This window comes from Micropterus salmoides, unplaced genomic scaffold (genome assembly GCF_014851395.1).
Source record: "Micropterus salmoides isolate LMB-PRFRI ecotype aquatic unplaced genomic scaffold, ASM1485139v1 Ms_hic_scaffold_4, whole genome shotgun sequence".
In the NCBI taxonomy this organism is placed as follows: Eukaryota; Metazoa; Chordata; class Actinopteri; order Centrarchiformes; family Centrarchidae; genus Micropterus; species Micropterus salmoides.
In genome coordinates this window covers 27782219-27801409 of record NW_024043372.1, presented here as the reverse complement: position 1 = coordinate 27801409, position 19191 = coordinate 27782219, and the positions used below count along the sequence as shown (strand labels likewise).

The 19191-nt window shown below is 40.5% G+C and overlaps 1 protein-coding gene and 1 pseudogene across 1 annotated transcript; both read left to right on the top strand.

Moving 5' to 3' along the window:
- Nucleotides 1–764: 764 nt before the first annotated feature.
- LOC119885506 lies at nt 765–6084 on the top strand (annotated as a pseudogene).
- Nucleotides 6085–7590: 1506 nt separating this feature from the next.
- On the top strand, nt 7591–17031 carry LOC119886643 (rac GTPase-activating protein 1-like). Its single transcript, XM_038697523.1, has 17 exons — nt 7591–7740; nt 8204–8312; nt 8816–9018; nt 9154–9308; nt 9848–9917; nt 10999–11052; nt 11283–11360; nt 11572–11686; nt 11832–11980; nt 12126–12290; nt 12410–12505; nt 12685–12883; nt 13039–13144; nt 13365–13497; nt 13658–13766; nt 13953–14061; nt 15065–17031. Exons 2-17 carry the CDS (start codon nt 8228–8230, stop codon nt 15138–15140), a joined length of 1902 nt encoding a protein of 633 aa, XP_038553451.1. The 5' UTR covers nt 7591–7740; nt 8204–8227; the 3' UTR covers nt 15141–17031.
- Nucleotides 17032–19191: the final 2160 nt, after the last annotated feature.

Genomic DNA, 19191 nt, shown 5'->3' with positions numbered 1-19191 from the left:
TAGATTCAGGTAAGTGGAGATAATCCTCATCTATGCTTAAGCTACACCTTTTGGTAAAATGTTTACAACCCAAACTGCATTTGCAACACCGGCATGGTGTTATCCCAGCAGGTGCACAAACAACCTGTCCTCATCTACAGACCGTTTTAAAAGGAGCCATAAATGTGCCTGTATTCATCGATACATCCCACATTTATTAAGCGAAATGGCGAGTATGCCCTGAAGCTGTCAATAGAAATGAGCAGATAAAAAATGTCCAGCGAGGGAAAGATGTGCGAGAGTGTGACGGCGTCATCAGATCAGATGATCGGTTATTTTAGGGCCCAGGAATAAGGTCGCTTTCCAAATTCACACTTAAAGGGCTTTTTCCATCCGAGCTGAAAAAGTCGAATTTGTCATATTTTCCTCCAATTAATTGCTGACTTTGAAAGAGTATCAAATCTGAAAGACTGTTGATATTGTAACTATGTGAAACTTGTAGTTTGTCACTCAAAAATAAATTCAATACAAAACGCCCGGTATTATTACTATCAAAGCTGGGTTTTTTTTTTTACTGTTATTAACATGTAACATAATTATAGTATGGATAAAGATAATTATGTTTTGGATGATAATAAAATAAGTAACACACAATTTACAATAAAAATGCTTTACTATTGTTTTTATTATTTTTATCATCGTGTAATGTTAATATAAAGTATTATACAACAGTATTATTTTACTTTCATTGATAACCACCTGTTTTCTTGTGTCAAAGAAAGAGAGCTGAAAACTTTAATTTCCATCTGGTGTTTAAGATTTACATGCACTTGTATATGGGATTTTAAAGCCACCTGTAATTATGTTTGTGCCTTATGTTTCTTTTATATCTTAATTTATTTTTATGTGTTATGAAAAGCACTTCAAAGTCACCTTGTTTATGAAAGGTGCAAAATAAATATACGTGCTTTGCCTTGCTAACTGCCTTGTTTTCCTTCTCAGGTGAGCAGCCATGGCTAACCTGCAGCAGGAATACCCCGGGGTCCTTCTGGGGATCCTGGAGGAACTGGCCAATATGCGCCAATGGCTGACCTTCCAGGACCTTTGTCGCATGGTCAGCACCCGCTTTGATCTGGAGCACCTCATTGAGCTCAGGAGTTTGCTGTTTGCTGCTGCGAGCCGGGATCCCTGTTTCCCAGCTACGCTTTTCAGAGACCGGGTTTCCACCAGAGGCCAGGGGCTGTCACCCATAGGTGTCGCTGCTGACATTGTAACTATCTTCAATCTTATTCAGATGACGGGCGGGGCCCCTGATGACAGCCAACCAATGAGAGCCCAGCCGGTCCTCCCCGTTGACCAGTCCCCAAGCCCCAGTCTGCCTGGAATCTACCAGCTGAACATTTCTGGTCGAGAAAGAGCCCGTGCCCACTCTGACTCCAGTGGCAGGCCTATCGACCAGCACTTGCTGTTTCCGAACTCTAACTACTCGGCCCGAAAGCGAGCAAGTCTTCCTCCAGATCCAATCTCACTTGTGTCCTCCCCTCCAATAAGGGCGAGGGCTGTGTCTTTTGACTTGCCTCACACCACACTTTTGTACCCTACTGGTCAAATCCCCAACGAAGTCATGAAGAATATGTACCTGCCTTTGGATACGGACAGTGAGTCTAGTGGTGATTCTGCTCCCATGGAGGTATTTGAAGCTGAACAGGGATCGTCTGTTGACCAGAAGAGAAACATCTTTAAGAAGGACTTCCATAACCAGCCGCCTCTGATACCCCAGGTGACCATTAGCAGTGAATCTCCCAGTCCTAGCAAGGGCCAGAAAGGCATAGACAATCACAGCTTTGAAATGATCCAAAATCCTTACCCGTCACCGACAACAGTCCATCAGTCGCCAGAGCAGCGGGCTAAACATGAAAGTCTTGATGACCTACAGGACTCAACTTACTTCGGACCCGGGTCAATCCCAGACTGGTCCCCACGGCACCTTCGACCTCCAAGGACCCAGAGACCCATGTGGGGCAACAAGAGTCACAGTCTAGAGGACCGGATAGGTGTGGGCACCGTTGGATTGGGGATGGAATCACAAGGGGGGCAACTTCCAAGACGGTCAACCCCTGCTATGAGTAATTTGGGGGGGTCCTCGGGGGGTGAGAGTGGGGATAGTGGATTTCCAAGTGGAGGCGATGTAGTCAAGGCTCAGGGAACCCAGACAGACCTACCGGACCCCCGGCGCCTGCGTAGCCTGGTACACGCTGATCGCCTTTCCTTCATGACATCATTAGATGACCCTGAGTTTGGTGAGGATGACATCAGTGCCATCTTTCGTTTCTTAGATGACATAAGCATGTGCGGTTCCACGGGAGTCCTGCACCCCAACGATGGATCAGCCATTAATCAGGACACGCCAGAGGCCAGACGCGGCCGTCTAGGTCAACTCTCAAGGCTTTTTCACTCTCTGGAAAGCAGTGATGATGGGCTCAAGGCTAGTGTATGTAAGCTACTCCTCCGTATGAGCCAGATAGAAAGACAACTAGAGTCACTGAACGATGTAAAGGCTGAGATTTCCCAGGTGCTGTCTGCTCTGCAGCGACTGGATGAAAAGATCCAGCAGCCTATCAGTAGTGGTGGACAAGGCACTAGTGGCCGATGGCTGGAGCCTCTCAGCGGTGTCTCATCCTTTATGAGCCACCCTCTAACCCCTTCTGAGTCATCAGAGCCTCAGCCTCTGTCTGCATCTGGGCATCTGTTTCCAGGGACCAGCACTAGTAGTCTGGACTGGAGCCGATGGAACACTCCTGGGGAGCAAACAGAAAGCAGCAAAGGTCAGGCTGATTCAAAGGGGCGAAAAGAAGGGAAGAAGGATGCATCATTTCGCCGTGCCTCCAAAACCCAGCCTGAAGACAAAAGTGTCTCTGATGCCAAACAGCCGATTGTCTCTAACTCTGCGAGAGACTGGACAGTATCATTCTCGAAAAGTAAAGATGGCAAAGCTTCACATGGAAAGGTAGAGTAATTCTACTGTGTACACTGCATCCTGCAAAGAAATATACCTCATCGATTCAAATTCATGTGCATGTTTAGTGGTGGTATTTAATTAGACAAAAATTATGCGTGTTTGCCTGAATTTTACATATGTTTAAAGATTAAAATAAGTATTGTTGTAAATACACAACATTTAAAATCTGTGTTTGGCCCATTTTCCTTTTAGGCAGATCATTCAGGCAGCACAACTAACCTACTTTCCCAGAAGTCCTCCAGCCTGGTGGAACAAGTATTTAACTCATCCCTGTTCCGCCACAAAGACAGCAGTCTGACAGGTGGGCTAACCTCTGGGAAGACTGTGGACCCCAGATTGGCTGAGGGGAGAGGAAGGCCCATATGGACTGTAGATGACAGAGAGGCACGAGTCACCCCTTTGGATTTACAGGTAATATTTGTTGACAGGGCTACATTAGCTAAAAACATGTAATTACATTCTGTTTCTATCATGTCTATTATATGAAGTCAGTGGTTGTAGTCTATAAATGACTAAAATAGGATATGCTTTGTGGATTGTTTTAGTACAATATATTTTTTATAAATACATAATGCAAAAATAGAGTAAAATACAATTCTGTGTTATGAAATAGCCTCATGCCAAATTAATGATGCATAGTGGGAAAGAGTATACAATATTTAAATTTTCTTTGATTAGATTAGATCTTAGATTAGATCAGGATTTGTATTTTATACTTACCAGTTTATATCTGCTCTATAAATCTTTTAATGGCATCATGTTTCTCAGGCCCAGGAATCTCTGAACCCCAACAACATGGAGTTCTGGATGGACGACATCTACACTCCAGGGTACGATGCTCTACTCAGGCGTAAAGAGGCTGACCTCCGCCGGGCCAAGGTCTGCAAGCTGCTTGCACTCATTGCCACTGCAGTGACTATCATTCTCATCATAGTCATTCCTATTTGCACCATGGTGTCATGATGACCCGTACAGAATACCCAGATTGTTGCCTGTTTTCATCGTATTTATTTATTTTCAGCAGCAATATGCTGTACCCAGGAACTTGCACGCCATTCTCATGGAGATTAGTAGACGAGAGACTGTGATGCTAGGACGCTAAAGCTGGATCGGTGATCACTTAACTTTCAGTACCTTACACTTGTCTGCATGCAGCAACATTATTTATGACTTCAGAAAAATAGGAGGATTTGAACAGTAGCTTACTTTGAAATCGAGTCACTCCCTCATGCAGTTACAACAAATTGTAATCTCCCATGCCAAGTTTGTTCTCTCATTTATTTCTTTATTTTTTTCTTAATAATTTCAGTTGGCTGCAAAAGGCAGTAATTAAGGATGAATGTTTAAAATAATTTTAAAATAGCCCTGAGCGCATATGTTGAAACTAGTAATACTGAGCCATTGCAAAAGATTTCTTTTTATTTTCTCATTTGGCTGCTCTTCTTCTGAGAAACAGCACTGTTCCAAATTCCTTGTGAAGCAGCTTCAGCCTTGAGCACTGCCTGACTCTTTCTTGCTGTTCCCGTGAGAACATTATTATTTCACTTCTATGTAAGATAACAGTTTTATCAGTACATATGTTTTTTTTTCTTCAGTTCAAATATCCTTCCTTTAGGCACCCAGTCAAACATGCTTCTCAAACAAGCTTAAATCAATAAAACAAATCATATTTTCATAGAGTTCCCTCCCATTTTTCTTACTGGAAAATATCAGCTTATTCCACTCATGAATGTGTTTGGGTTGGAGTGTTTACCAAGTGTCAGATTTCAAAAAATGGAAGATAAAAATCTTGTTATTGTTGAAGCAGTGAAGGAAAGAGTGATCCTTTTCCAGTAAACACTCTCTGAGAGGGAGAGTCCACTTAAATGTAATTTAATTGATGGAATGTTTGGAGTGCACCTATGCACATTATCTTTTCGCTGTACTCACTTGGCCGGAGCTTCTCCACACACCTGCATGCTCACGTAGAACCAACAGATTCATCTGGCGTCCTTTCACAGATAGTTTTGCCAGTGGTGTGACATTCCATTTTGTAAAAACATTATGTTAACTCAGGAGACATTATATTTAATTTAACCTTTGGTGCCAGACTGTAAAATCTTGGGGGGAGGGGGGGACAACAAAATGTCAGTGTCATTGTACACTTTTTAAATATAATGAAATTCAACATAATATTTCTGCAATAAATACTACCTTTGTGAATGTTCACTTTTTGTTGAGACTTTGTCAGGGAGGTGTTGACTGAACTCTAATGTAAGGCTGTAATTCAATGTACGATGTGTATTCTGGTCAAAATAATACAGCCATATTAGTAACCACAGCCTCAAAATTGAACAACTGGCACTATCTCAATACTTGTATTTATTGCAGTGGTAATGTATTGGGTTGCATTGAATTTTCTAGGTGTTCAAGGTTTTTTTTAATTTAGGTCCACTCCCTCTACATTGCTAAATATTGATGATTTTGTTTCTGTTCAACAGTAGATAAGCACTTTTCTCCATTTATGGGGTATACACCAAAGTGGACAGAAACTATGCATATCTTTGGGAAAAACTGTATAAATGCTTGTTTTCTTTATTTGTATCCAGACCCTTAAACTTCACTTTGCTTAGTGTGTACAAATATGTACAGGATGTATAGAGGGTGTGTTCTGCTTCAATGCATCCTCTTAAGTAGATGTATATCTGCCAAGTGTTCCCCGGGAGGCTGCTTGTGGATCAATTACCCTTCTGATGGTGCCACTGAGGAGGCTTTACCCTGTAGTCAGCACAATCAGCAGGTGCTTCCTCTGAAACTTCGGTGCATTAGAGTCTCCTGATATTTTCTTCACTCCTGAGATGCAAATTTGGACCTTGTTGTTATAGTATTCATGCACCTTTTAGGCAGACAGCTAAAAATCTGTGAACTCATTATTCAGGTAAACACCCTGTCTTAAAAACTGCTTGTAAATGAAAGAAAATATGTCCAGGTATTAACAGTACAAGTTACTGGTGTGCAACGCTTTATATGATTGTAATGGTGTACACTGACTTATGTTGCCTATCTGAATAAACTTGGCAAAGTGGCAACGTGCCGTCTACACTATGTTGTCTGATCTGATAAATAACAAATTAAGACCTAATTACACTATTTTATAAACACATTTAAAACATGGTGAATGAAAAAAATGCCCCCTGAATGCATCTGTTCTGTTTTGCAAAATTAATTATTTCCTATTTTTTATATTGGGCTTGCACTTGGCTGAGGCCAGATAACACTTGCAGATAGCAATAATTATTCACTCAGTTTAAGGAAGGGCAGACAGTGATTGGAAAAAGTAAAAAGAGAATTCTGGCAGCTAAATGATCAAGTGACTGGAGGAAATGTATAGAGGTGAATAATTGATAAAGACAGAGAGCGCATATCGACTGACAGATTCTATTATCTCAAATCAACTCTAATGGACCTGCAGTATTCAGAACGCACACATGCACACACTTCTGGGGACAAGGGTATTGCTAAATCAGACTGTCAATGCATTATAAACACACACACACACACACACACACACACACACACACACACACACACACACACAAATCAGTTACAGTCTATTGCGGAGTTGTTTAAAATGTCTTATGTGTTATGGACACATAAATACATGTGAATTGTTTGCAACTGATTTTGTGTGTGTGTGTGTGTGTGTGTGTGTGTGTGTGTGCGTGTGCGTGTGTGTGTGCACGCTACCCTCATTAAATGTTGCACAGGAGAGCTGCTGCTGCACCCAGATATGCCATCCGTGGCTGATTAATGATGCTGTTCTGTGCATCCCATGTGCCAGGCCCATGGCAACAGGACACAGTCCTGTTTTTCAGAGGATTTTATGATTTCACACATAATTTCACCATACTGTTTTCATAATTTGATACACAGTAAGGAGAGCAGGAGGCACAGATAGTGGACTCATTCAGCATTTTTTCTTTCTCTTTTTTCCCACCGTTTTGATTTATTGCGCAAAAAAAGGATTCGATATAAAATACTAATGGGACTACTGGGTACAGTTAATAAGTTAGAAGCAGATATTTGAAAGAAAGTGAACTCAAGCACAAATCTAATTTTAAAAACCTCCACAGATTCTTAAAACTACAGACCCAGCCCAATTTGATATAGATTTTGAACCAGAGTACACTAGGTCACTGTAAGTGTCACTATAATTATGTTTGTCCCTCATGTCCTTCTCTAATGTATGGAGGACCTAAATAGTTATATAGCAGTGTATTAATTGATAATGATTTGGACAACCGAAAGAGAGATTCGTATAGAAAAAAAGTTAGAAATGAATATGTTAACCAAATCCACATTTAATTTGAAAAAGAATGCAGTTCGTGAATAGATAAAATAATGAGATTAATACAATACTTTGCAAATGTTAAACAAAGTTATTGGACAAATTTAAAAGAACGGTGTGTTTGTGACATATAAACTCTATATATCTATAAAAAAAATATACCTGCTTCGCCACAATCCCGTGCAGTTACAACTCTGTGTGTGTGGGGGCGGTACAGCGCTTCAGCACTAGCTGCCAGCTGACGAAGAAGAAAACCGGCGCTGATTTTGAACTTTGAAGAAGAATGTGCAAACTTTATCAGACAGGTGTGGCTCCGTTGTTGCTGCTGTGGGAATAAACAATATAACATCTGTTTTTAACTCTGGACGTGGTTACATTTCATGTCAGCCGCACTATCACAGGGAAATTTGCACAGGTAATTGTTAAGTTGTTCACTTTTCACCAGCATAACTACAGGTAAGTTAGCTAGTTAGCAGAGTCAGGTCTACACAACCTTGCTAACGTGAATGTTAGCATACCGATAGCTTCCTCACAGGCGCAGTAACGTGGCGTAGCCTAACTATATGCGTGGCTAGCGAGACGTTTTGAATACAGTGGAGACAATCATTGCTAACGCTTGAACAAAAGGAACATAACGTTATATAAGTTTGGCTTGTTTAGTGAAAATTGTAGCCCGTTGTTTACCTTACTACGTAGAAAAGCAATGTTGTGTCGTTTATGAGTTATTGATCAACGGAAGTTCAAATCTGTGAATATATTTCGAACTCAGTGCAAACAAAATATAAAACGTCAACAAAATAAAAAATAACATTAACCAGCATGTTATCCAACTCACCCATTTCTCCCTACTAATCTAACTAAGTTGATGTCAACTTTAGCTAACCCAGCTGCAGTTAGACACAATGGAGTCGTCTGTGGTAAACCTGTACAACCAGTTCCAGAGTCTGACAGCCCAGGTGGACGATCTGAATGAGGGCATTGAACCACGTAAGTAATTTACACACTTACTTTTGGTATTTGTCACCTCTTTAGGAGCCTATCAGTGCTACTTGTGTAGCCTTACTGTAGGTAAACCGGTCTGCTGTGGCATGGTGGTAACGTTAAAAGCAGTAATCTTGGGTTCATTTCCATCCCAAAATGTGTTAGATGGTGTTATTAGCCACTGTCTGTAACTTACATACATGCTCTAGAAACTGATGGTGCTGACCATGACACAAATGGGGGTTGAAACTATTGGGGTTAAGGCTGTAGGAAACATTTCCATGTCAATAGTCCATATAATGCACTTCATTTCCATTTTAACTGAGGAAAGAACTGTTACTCACTTTACAGCAGGGCACTCTGCCTTTTTGTGCTCTGTGCTAAGGTAATTTGCATTATTGCCACTGAAAACCAGTGGAAATTTGGACACCTAATTCTCCACATCAGAAAGTAGTATGTTGTGCACAGCAGTAACATAACAATCTCGCCTCCTCCGTTGTCTTATTCAGAGTTCCTCCAGATGGCATTGAACTTTGAGGAGTGCCGTAAGAAGTGGCTGCGGGCAGGTGAAGAGTTGATTTCCTGTAAAGAGGTGCTGGCTAAAGCAGAGACTGAGAGGGGAGCCCTGGAGGTCAAACTAAAGCATGCTCGCAACCAGGTGGATGTGGAGATCCGCCGGCGGCAGAAGGCTGAGGCAGTCTATGAGAAGCTGGTTGGTGCAACACTATTTATAAATCATGTATAGCTGCATGGTGCTTGTTTATGGGATACAGAGGAGATTAGAAGGAATAAAAGCTATTTGTTATCACTAAACAATGCATTTTTCTGCATTTGCCTTTTCTAACAGGAGCGTCAGCTACAGCTGATCCGGGAGCTGCTGATATCAGAGAATAACGGTGGCAGTGTCCTCCTGAGTGAGGAGCAGCGCTCTGCCCTGGCCTTCCTCAGTGCCCACTCCCAGGCAGCACAGGCTGTTAAAGGCAACCTCAACTCTAGTCGAAGGTCAGATGCTCCTTGTCTCATTCTGAAACAGCTAGATGTCTACCATTTTATATATATATAATCTCTCTCTCTCGATAGATCGAGAGAGATATCTAGATAGAGAGAGAGAGAGATATCTATATAGATATAGATATATATCTAGATGGATAGAGAGAGATATCTAGATAGAGAGAGAGAGATATCTATATAGATATAGATATATATCTAGATGGATAGAGAGAGATATCTAGATGGATAGAGAGAGATATCTAGATAGAGAGAGAGAGATATCTAGAGAGAGAGAGAGATATCTAGAGAGAGAGAGAGAGAGATATCTATATATCTATAGATATCTCGATAGATATCTATCGATATATAGATATCGAGAGATAGAGAGATATCTATATAGATATATATCTAGATGGATAGAGAGAGATATCTAGAGAGATAGATATATAGATAGATATGAGGATATAGATATGATATAGAGAGAGAGAGAGACAACTAGCCATGGAAATTGGAAGTACTTCAGACTGTGCTGACTTTAATCTATTTTACAGGTTAAATACCATCAATGAATCCGCTTCTTTGATGTCAGACATCAGCTATGACCAAACGGATGACTCTCTGGTATATTGATCCATTCTCTTAAAAGTTTTTCTGTACATTTGCTAGAAGTGTGACAATACGCTTAGCTTCAGAGACGATACATGATATTTGGTTCACGAGAATGAGTAGAGACACTATTTTAACACAATTTTTAAAAGAAATCTTCAATGACAAAAATCGGCGTTTACAGACACTGTTCTGCTGAATTGTCTCCTAGCATACCCTCTCCATCTGTGGCTGGCTTCTTAGAAAAGGCAACAAACGGTCTGACCCGCTTTGAGTGTTTCTGTCACTCGTTTGTGAGAAGGCGATTAAGATAGTCTCACCTACATTTGGAGTGCACACACATTCAAGCCTTTATGGTAACTGAAACGAAGCTGAGCAAGCTGCCTGGCAGGTTAGCGACTTGCGCAATACGAGAACCACATACAACATTTATCATATTGGATCATACTTGATGAAGTTAGCGTGAGGATACACATGACAACGTCCGGTTTTCAAAATAAGGTGTCTATATAGTATGGAAATAAGATTAATTGGATTATATTCACAGAAAGTATACAACACATTACATGTGTCCATTAAAAGTAAATGGACACATGTAATTTACTTAACCGGACCCTCTTGGGCCTCGGACGGCACCATAGTCTCTTCAAATCCTGTGTAAAAAGCACATTTTGACTATTTAATTTATGCAATGGTGTAAAAAAAAAAAAGGCAAAATAAATGGGAAAATGTGGTGCATTTTGAATCGTAGCTTTCTTATTGTTCATGTCTTGTCTGTCACTTTTTGACATTTATTGTTTCCACCGGGTACCCCAAATACTGCCACAGAAATTATTTCAAAGTGGCATGCAAAGGACGTCTTCTATGCTAATTTCACCCTCACACTCCATCATGCTGATATCGTGAGACATGGCTTCAACTCAACGAAAAATATCGTCAGGTTTTAATATCATGGACCGTCACACTCAAAATATTTGCTGGTTGAGGATCAGTTAGTGTAATAAATAGTGTAATAATAAAATCATTTAGTGTATAACAGTATTCATTAAGTTAAATTTATTAAGTGCTATGGCCTGTCGCTCCACCGTTCCTGTAGGACTGGGATTCCTCTGCAATGAAGACAGTGAGACTACGGAAACGCCAGAAACGAGTGAGTCATGTATTTACTCAAATTTGAAATGGCTGCCTCCTTGCATGCACTAATGATTGATGGATTGATTGATCATTTGTTTCAGGTTTGGTGTAAAGGCAGTTAGTGGTTTGAGTCATGTGTTTCTGTACATCAGCACAACTTTGTCCTGCTATTTGTTGTACAGTTTTCAGCAGCCAAACCATGAGAAACAGCGTTTTTCAAAGTTACTGTACATTTTAAATCCACAGCGTTCCTCCAGAAAACTCTCTGAGGTTCCTCCACAGACAGTGAAGAAACCTCGCTCCACTGGATGCACGTCAGATAGGGTAATGCTCACAGCTGAATGCACTATATAACACTTTGGAAATTTGGAAAAACAGTCTGTGTCTGTAAAACAGCGATGGGTGATTATGTCTTTTTATTAAAATAGCAGACAGCTAAAATGGCTGTCCAGAGAAAGTAAACCTCAGTATTATTTTAAAAATCAGTTTTGTTGAAAATAAAATAAAATGTGTTTTTTTTTCTTGTATGAATCAGATGAATGAGTCTATAGTGGCCAAAACCACCATCACGGTTCCTGTGAATGGTGGTACTGTGGAGGCCATCTCCACCATTGAAACGGTGCCTTACTGGACACGCAGCAGAAAGAGTGGTGAGAATTTTGTTTTTTGATCCTCTTTAGGTGACCATACAGCAGAAAACAACATTAATAACACTGTAAACCCGATGTGTGTTTGAAATAAGTCCTTTTGCTTAACTGGTTCTGGGATTTTACCAACATGTTATTACTTCTACAGTTGCTCCAGCATGGGGTGATACAACCACTACTGACCAATCTGAGGCTGCCAGTGAGCCTCCCAGCACACCAGTCTCAGATTTCTCAGCCAAACTCCGAACCCCGAGAGCTAACAGAGGAGGAAAGAAGCACCAGTTCATCCCCAAAACAGTAAGGCTGTGTACTTTGTTGTGAAAGTTAAGTGTTTCAGATTTGGACTGTATGTCTGCATGCACCAACACTACAAGCCGGTTCACCGTGTTGACGTGCTGCCACTTGAAGTATCTACTCACCTTGTGTTCCCTCTGTCACTCAGGTGATCAAGTCTGAGTTCTGTGTACCATGTGGAAAGAAAACAAAGTTTGGCAAGATGTACCTTCGCTGCCAGGATTGCAGAGTTGTGGCCCACCCAGAGTGTCGTGACTGCTGTCCCCTGCCCTGTAATCCTGTAGCCGTTAGCACTCCCATCAAGAACACATTGGTAAATTTTTCCCATTGCTTCACAGCATGTTTCCACTTCATAATCTTCATTACCTTTCATTATTTCTTTTTTACTACTTTCACGTTACCTATATATAAATTGCTGTAATTTCTGTGCAGACCACCCTGGCTGACTTTGCTCCAGTCACCTCTCCAAAGATCCCAGCTTTGGTTATCTACTGCATTAAGGAGATTGAACACAGAGGCCTACACGAGGTGAGACAGACGTCATTAAAGTCCTTGTTTGCTTGTCACCTTCACGTTATGCTCTGATCATTTCCCTTGAGCGATTACAGTAGATCATTTCTCTCTAATTAGTTATCTCATTCAGCAGTACGGTATCACAAGCGGTCAGACAATGAAAGCTGCTTTCTTTTATCTTTCCCTTGGCCCAGGTTGGCCTATACAGAGTCTCTGGCAACGAGCGGGCGGTGAAAGACCTGAAGGAGAAGCTGATTAGAGGAAAGACTCTGCCTCCGCTCAACAAAGTCGAAGACATCAACGTCATTACAGGTGTCCTCAAAGACTTCCTCAGAAAGCTTCCAGAGCCACTGCTCACCTTCCACCTCAACAAAGCCTTCATGGAAGCAGCTGGTGAGAGATGGTTTACCAGTGATTGCTGTATCTAAAGTGTCTTACACGAGTATTAAAATTGAGTGAATTAAAGAGCTCCAGGAGGTAAAGAACACAGGCACCTACATGAATATTGAATAACTGATGTTAATGTTTTTTTTGTTTGTTTTTTGCAGAAATCCAGGATGATGGCAACAGCCTCGCCTTGTTGTATCAGACCATCAGTGAGCTGCCTCAACCCAACCGAGACACTCTGGCCTGCCTGATGATCCATCTGCAGAAGTAATTTTCCTTACATTTCAGCAGCCCTTTGTTTGTTTGATTCTGTTGTCACTCCCATCTACTCCCATTGCCGTCCACCTATTAGACAGGACTGGTGTAAGTCCAAATTGTGTAAGATTTGAGACAAGAGTGAGTAAGTATGTTGTAACCTACATCTCTGCAGTACAGATCAGCTCTCATTGTAGTTAAGATGAAATGTTCCATCCCTCTCTTTTAACAGGGTCTCTCAGAGTGTGGATACCAAAATGGATGTGAACAATCTGGCCAGGGTGTTCGGCCCTACTCTTGTGGGTCATGCTACTCCTGACCCAGACCCTATGACCATCCTGCATGACACAAACAGACAACCACGGGTAAAGTGAATGACTGCTCTAATGATTCATTACATCTGCAGCCACAGTCCAGTGTTTATAAAGTAGCACACATTTTTTATTTTTTTATCAAGATCATTGTTTCTGTCCTTTTTAGAATTGTTATAACTACAAATACTGGATTAATTTAATATCTTTCCAGGTTATAGAGCGCTTGCTCAGTATTCCAGCAAACTACTGGGGCCAGTTTGCTTATCCACTTAATACAGGCACGGACAATGCTCACCACGCTGATACTCCAGACCACAAAGGTACGTCCGTGATTGATGGTGATTATTAGAATATAAGTTTCCAAATTAATAGCATGTGAATAAGACGACGGGTTCTATTTAATTTTTAATATCTGTTGTGTAAATGGTACACATAATATGACCAATAAGAGATTAAAAGCAGCTTTTTTCATTTAAACTGGTGATATATTGATCTTTAATCTGTAGTGAGCATACTGGGACCAGTGACCACTCCAGAGCACCAGATGATGGCCAAAACACCATCCTCCAGCTCGCTGTCCCAGCGCATGATGCACACCCTCTCTAGTACCACCATGTAAGCTCAGTCACACTCTCACACAGTTTAATAAAAACCAGAGAAAAAGCAGGGCCACATTCTTCCAACATGGCCGAGCCTGATCCAGGCTAAAGACCTTATTCATTAGGGCTGCAATTTCCGATTGTTTTCACTGTCGATAATTTTCATGATTAATTGATTAGTTTTTTGGTCTATAAAATGTTGGAAAATTGTGATAAAGGTTGATAAGTGTTTCCCAAAGCCATAGATGACGTCCACAGATGTCTTGTTTTGTCTACAACTCAAAGATATTCACTTTCCTGTCACAGAGAAAAGAAATCACAAAATATTCACATTCTATATTCACTAGAAATTTTGACTTTAAAATTAATAGTTTAATTAATTTAGTGCTTGACAACTAATCGATTAATCATTGCAGCTCAGTTAGCCAGAACAAATTGTCTTGTTAATTACCATCTAGTTATTTTATTAATTTTTTTATGTGGACAGTAAAAACTATGCTAAGTACTTGTATGACAGGGAAAGAAAACTTTACGTAAAATTACATTATAATGGTTTTTAATTCTCAAAAAATGTTTTCCTTTCTAAAGGGATTGCTTTAGAAAGCATTGCTGCGTGGACACTGATCTAGATGCATGTGTGGATATAATGCAGTGGAATGTAATGGAAATTGTAATGGTAATTTTAGTCACAGTAGGCCTTTTCCACAAAGGCATGTCATATACCACTGTCAGTGTAAACAGCTTGACGCTAAGATATCACAGGTTCGGTTTAATGTAAAAGGATCCCACACTTGTTAACTCTGGGGGGAAATGCTCCAGAGATATTTTAAGCTTAATGAACTCAAAAAATCCAAGCTCTTGTCAAAATATCAACAATCAAATGAAGCAAATTAAGTTATGAATTCCTGTTTTTTTACCTCTAAACATTCTTGTTCCACCTATTGCTTTTGCCAAAATAATTCTTACTAAACTTTTCTAAAATTCTGTCTACCCCCCTAACCCCCTATCCCACCTTTTAGATTTGGGAGCAAGAGCAAAGCAACATCTGCCTCCAACCGCCAGGGCAACTTCTTTGCTTCTCCACAGCTAAAGTAATGGCAAAGGAGAAAAAAGTTCACCCATATTGTACTTGTGGGTTTCTTACTGCAATAATAGAATATATATTCACATAATCATGTGGGAAAACTATGTGCAATGTTAGCATGTAACAGTTTTATTACGTTATGTCAGTTTCATTATTAAGTATTTTAGGCAAGACTTTCTAACCAGATTTTTTCTTTGAAAAGATTCTCGCACATGAGTGTTTATTTTTATGTCTTTTAATTTCTAATGATTTATCATTTACTAAAACTGTACTGACATCTATGTGATTGTAAGAAGTTTGAGGTTTTGAAAGGTAACTACTGTATTATTCAGTCTGGACTCTATTTCCCAATGTTTTCGTGTCTATGTGACTAATGAAGAAAATAATATATTATTGCTGCTGCCTCGATCAGTTACTTTGTTTGTGTTATTGTGACTTTGTTGTTTTAAAGGGTTAAAAACACCAAAAGTCGCACAATCACACAAACAAGCTAACCATTCGAGGCAGCGGTAGACCAGAGAGGTCTGGTGGCTTTGAACAGCATAAACAAAAGGATCTGAGTCTGTCAGAGGCAAAATTACGCACTTCAGTGGGCGCAATTGCCTGGAAGAATTACATTGCAGGCCTCTTTCACTGCTGCAGACTGCAAATTTTTTTTTACTAACTTGTCACATAGACACAAAAACATGAGGAAAAAAGGGTCCAAGTTGAAAAATACCAAAGTTACTCTAATGACCAAGCAACCATTTGATACCAATTCAAGGATCACTATGTTCTACTTTGTGTTTAACATTTTGATGTCCAAAAGTTATGCATTCACTGGTGTTTGCTCATCTTTGAACCTGTGGTTGTAACCACAGCGCCAGGGGTGCTGGAGCACACGTGAACTACAAAGCTGTAGTATTATTGTTGTTACTGGCCAGTGTCTCGTTCTCTTTTGGGTTTGGTTGCCTCGTCGTTGTCCTAAAACTGACATCTTAATTGTTTTCATGATTTAACACTTTTGTTTTATATTAATGTTGATTATGTGGTGTGACGTATACCAATCATGACAAATTATATACTTTAACAACGCTGCAGTGTACACTGAATGGGGAAAAATGTTGCATTTGCACTGTATCTATGTAACAATCTGAGTACACACCACTAGAGGCTGCTGTTGCGCCACATTTGATATGCAAGCCTTAACCAATGAAGATGACCTACTGTATATTCTGCACACAACCAGTCAGCATGACTGACATACACTCATTACCTTGATAAATCAACAGATCATTGGAAATACTGTTAGTTATTCCTGTTACCTAGGACAGTTAAATCAGTATTTTATTCCTCTCACAAGCCAGAGATCTGGGACATCTGTGTGTCATCACAAAACAAATCTGGAGCTTGTTTAATTTATGAATGTGTAAACTGATATGCATGCAAACTTGCTGTATTTGTATCTACAGTAGCTTTCTTGTACAGTGACATTAGTAATGCAGAAGAATTGACACTTCCTCGGAGTACATTTCCTCTTTTCTTCTCCCATTGTCACCTTTTAGCAGCTCCAGATTTTAGTGTGATGACTACATTAGTGGTTCGTTCAGGTATTAGTTATTTAGAGGAGAAATGTTAAAGATGACAAAAACTAATTGACAGTATTTACTAATTAAAACCAAATCCAGCCATATTGTGCGTACCATTTATCTCCAGAGAAATGCTACATTAGGTTTTATACATTCTTGTGCTTTTATTCCATCATGATTCTGTTTCTCTAATGAAATGTTGTCTAACTGATGTAGTTCCTTTCACCAAAGATTTTGTGCACTGAATGTTGACGCTAATTTCTTTGTCTAAGCTCAAATAAGATCACACAAAAGTCCATGGTGGAGCGGAAAAATAAAACATCAAAAGACTGGCTCTTTTGTCTTGCTGCCTGTTGTTCATGCATGTGGGGCAAGGAACCCTGCTGACCCCAGAGCATGTGAGGCATATGTGCGGGTTTTGTTTCCAGCAATTCAACCTTTAAAAAAACAAAACAAAGAAAACCCTCTCACACGTGGAGTCTGATTAGTGTTGCCCTATTAACTGGGTATTTTGTTAATGCCTAATTCACAAAGCCTAAAACTTTCATTCATGTTTAATACTGCATCTTCATTTCCTTGGTGTAAATTGAATGCCGGCCATTGTTATTCAAGATCTTTAGCAAAAGAGCAAAAGCACAGCACTAGTTATTCCAAAGCCGACATGGCACTGAATGATAATGCAATTTGGCTCATTGTTCCAATAGTCATTACAGCTATTTCCATAATCTATCGGGCTGAGTGGGCAGGCGATGAGGTCCAACATTATTATGAATTAAAGCAGGGATCATTTATACATCTTATAGTTATTCCATTAACAGTTGCTGTGGAGAGCGCTAAGCCAGGCTGAACCCATTGACATACATTTTATATGGCCTCATTCAACACAGCGCTTCGGCAAAACACGCGAGGCCCTTTGAGATGGAAGCCCAGCTGTTTGGGGGAGAAATGAAAATATGGTGCACAGAGTCCCTCCAAATGAGTTTGTTCTCACTTCCCTTCTTTTTCACACACACACAAAAAGCCACGAATAACTGCAGAGAAGACCCTCCAAAAATGTTTGAATTTCAAATCAACATTAATAGTTCATTAGCCTGAAATAAGGTCTCCTGTGTGTCGATCTGTCCTCTCATTGGGGGATTGTGTGTTTATTTATGCTGTACGGTGCAGCATACGCTCGGCGGCTGCAGACATCAAACAGCTGGCTGTGTACAGTGTGTCTCTGTAGCTCCATATTCCAGCACGCCCCAGTGTGCAGTGATAGAGCTCCACTCTGCTGTGGGACCAACAAGGGCCAAATGAGTAACTAGTCCAATTAAGAGCTCTTAAATAAATTACAATGTAAGCTGGTAAACACACAACAACAACAACGGAACTATTTAATTCCTCTATTTATGGAGTGAACTGCAGGCAGTGATGCCAAAGGAACCAACCAAACTATTACCATCTCTGGAAGCTGAACAAGATCAATACATTGTTTAATTCATAATGTTTGTGTTATCGCTGTTATTGACTGATTGGAAATACAGTCAGTGCGTGTCAAGCTCTGGCTGTGCAGCATAGTGTCTGCAGCGTTGCTTGCTTGAGGTCAGGACCAATAAAGTCAGCACCTCAGAGATGTTAACTCAATAACTGGCAGTCAAATCCACCCGTCTGATCATATATCTAATCAATACGTAGGTTTAAGGTAAAAAGCCATATTAGCCACTAGACAAATGGTTGCTGCATGTCTTGTGCATGTGCAGTTGTCATATGAAAGACAGTGTTTTACATGTTTTGTCACTTGCTGGGGGGCATTTCAACTTGCTTGCTTTGTGGTTGTTGTGGAACCTTCTCACTCGTTTGGAATATATACTGGCTGGATTAGGCTAGGCGTCACGCAGGAGCAGTTTGTCAGGTTTAGACAACACGAAAGTGTAACGCTGCAAATTCATAAACATGAGGACCAGGGCTGCTGTAGTGCTTCCTTAGCAGGCTAAGCATGTGCTTGAAAAGTGGCCATCCAGATTTGTTTCTGACTCTGTTTTCAGTGAATTATGTGACAGGCTGTGTGATCAATATGCTTTCCATTTGGTGAATTAAACATACAATGCTGAAATACCAAACTATGTTCTGCACTAGGCTTATTAAAAGCCCTGATAAACAAGACGAGAGTCATTGTCCAATCTACACCCACCTAAAGCCAGTGAGCTTTTTAACTGCAAATAATTGTCTGCCTTGTTGGCTTTCAGTGCTCTTGGTCTCTCACTCTATCTCTTCTTTGGCATCATCCCTCGTTCCCTCTATTTTTCCTCCCCTCTGCTCCCTGTCCACCCCTCCTTTGAATCGAACCGCCGTCTTAGCCGGCTACCATGCGTGGTCGATACCTTGTTACCACAGAGAAATCAATTATCTCGACCAAGCAGCAAGGGAAAGAGGCAATAATGAAAGAATGCTCCTCCTTCCCAGACGATAGCCGTGGTCATTAAATATGAATTTATCATTGGCTGAGGAGATT

Bases quoted from the DNA above. Each gene is read 5' to 3' on its own strand.
- LOC119886643 (XM_038697523.1), top strand. From the start codon at position 8,228: ATGGAGTCGTCTGTGGTAAACCTGTACAACCAGTTCCAGAGTCTGACA. The intron at 9,918-10,998 runs GTATATTGATCC...CCGTTCCTGTAG, and splicing joins ACCAAACGGATGACTCTCTG to GACTGGGATTCCTCTGCAAT. The intron at 13,145-13,364 runs GTAATTTTCCTT...CTCTTTTAACAG, and splicing joins CTGATGATCCATCTGCAGAA to GGTCTCTCAGAGTGTGGATA.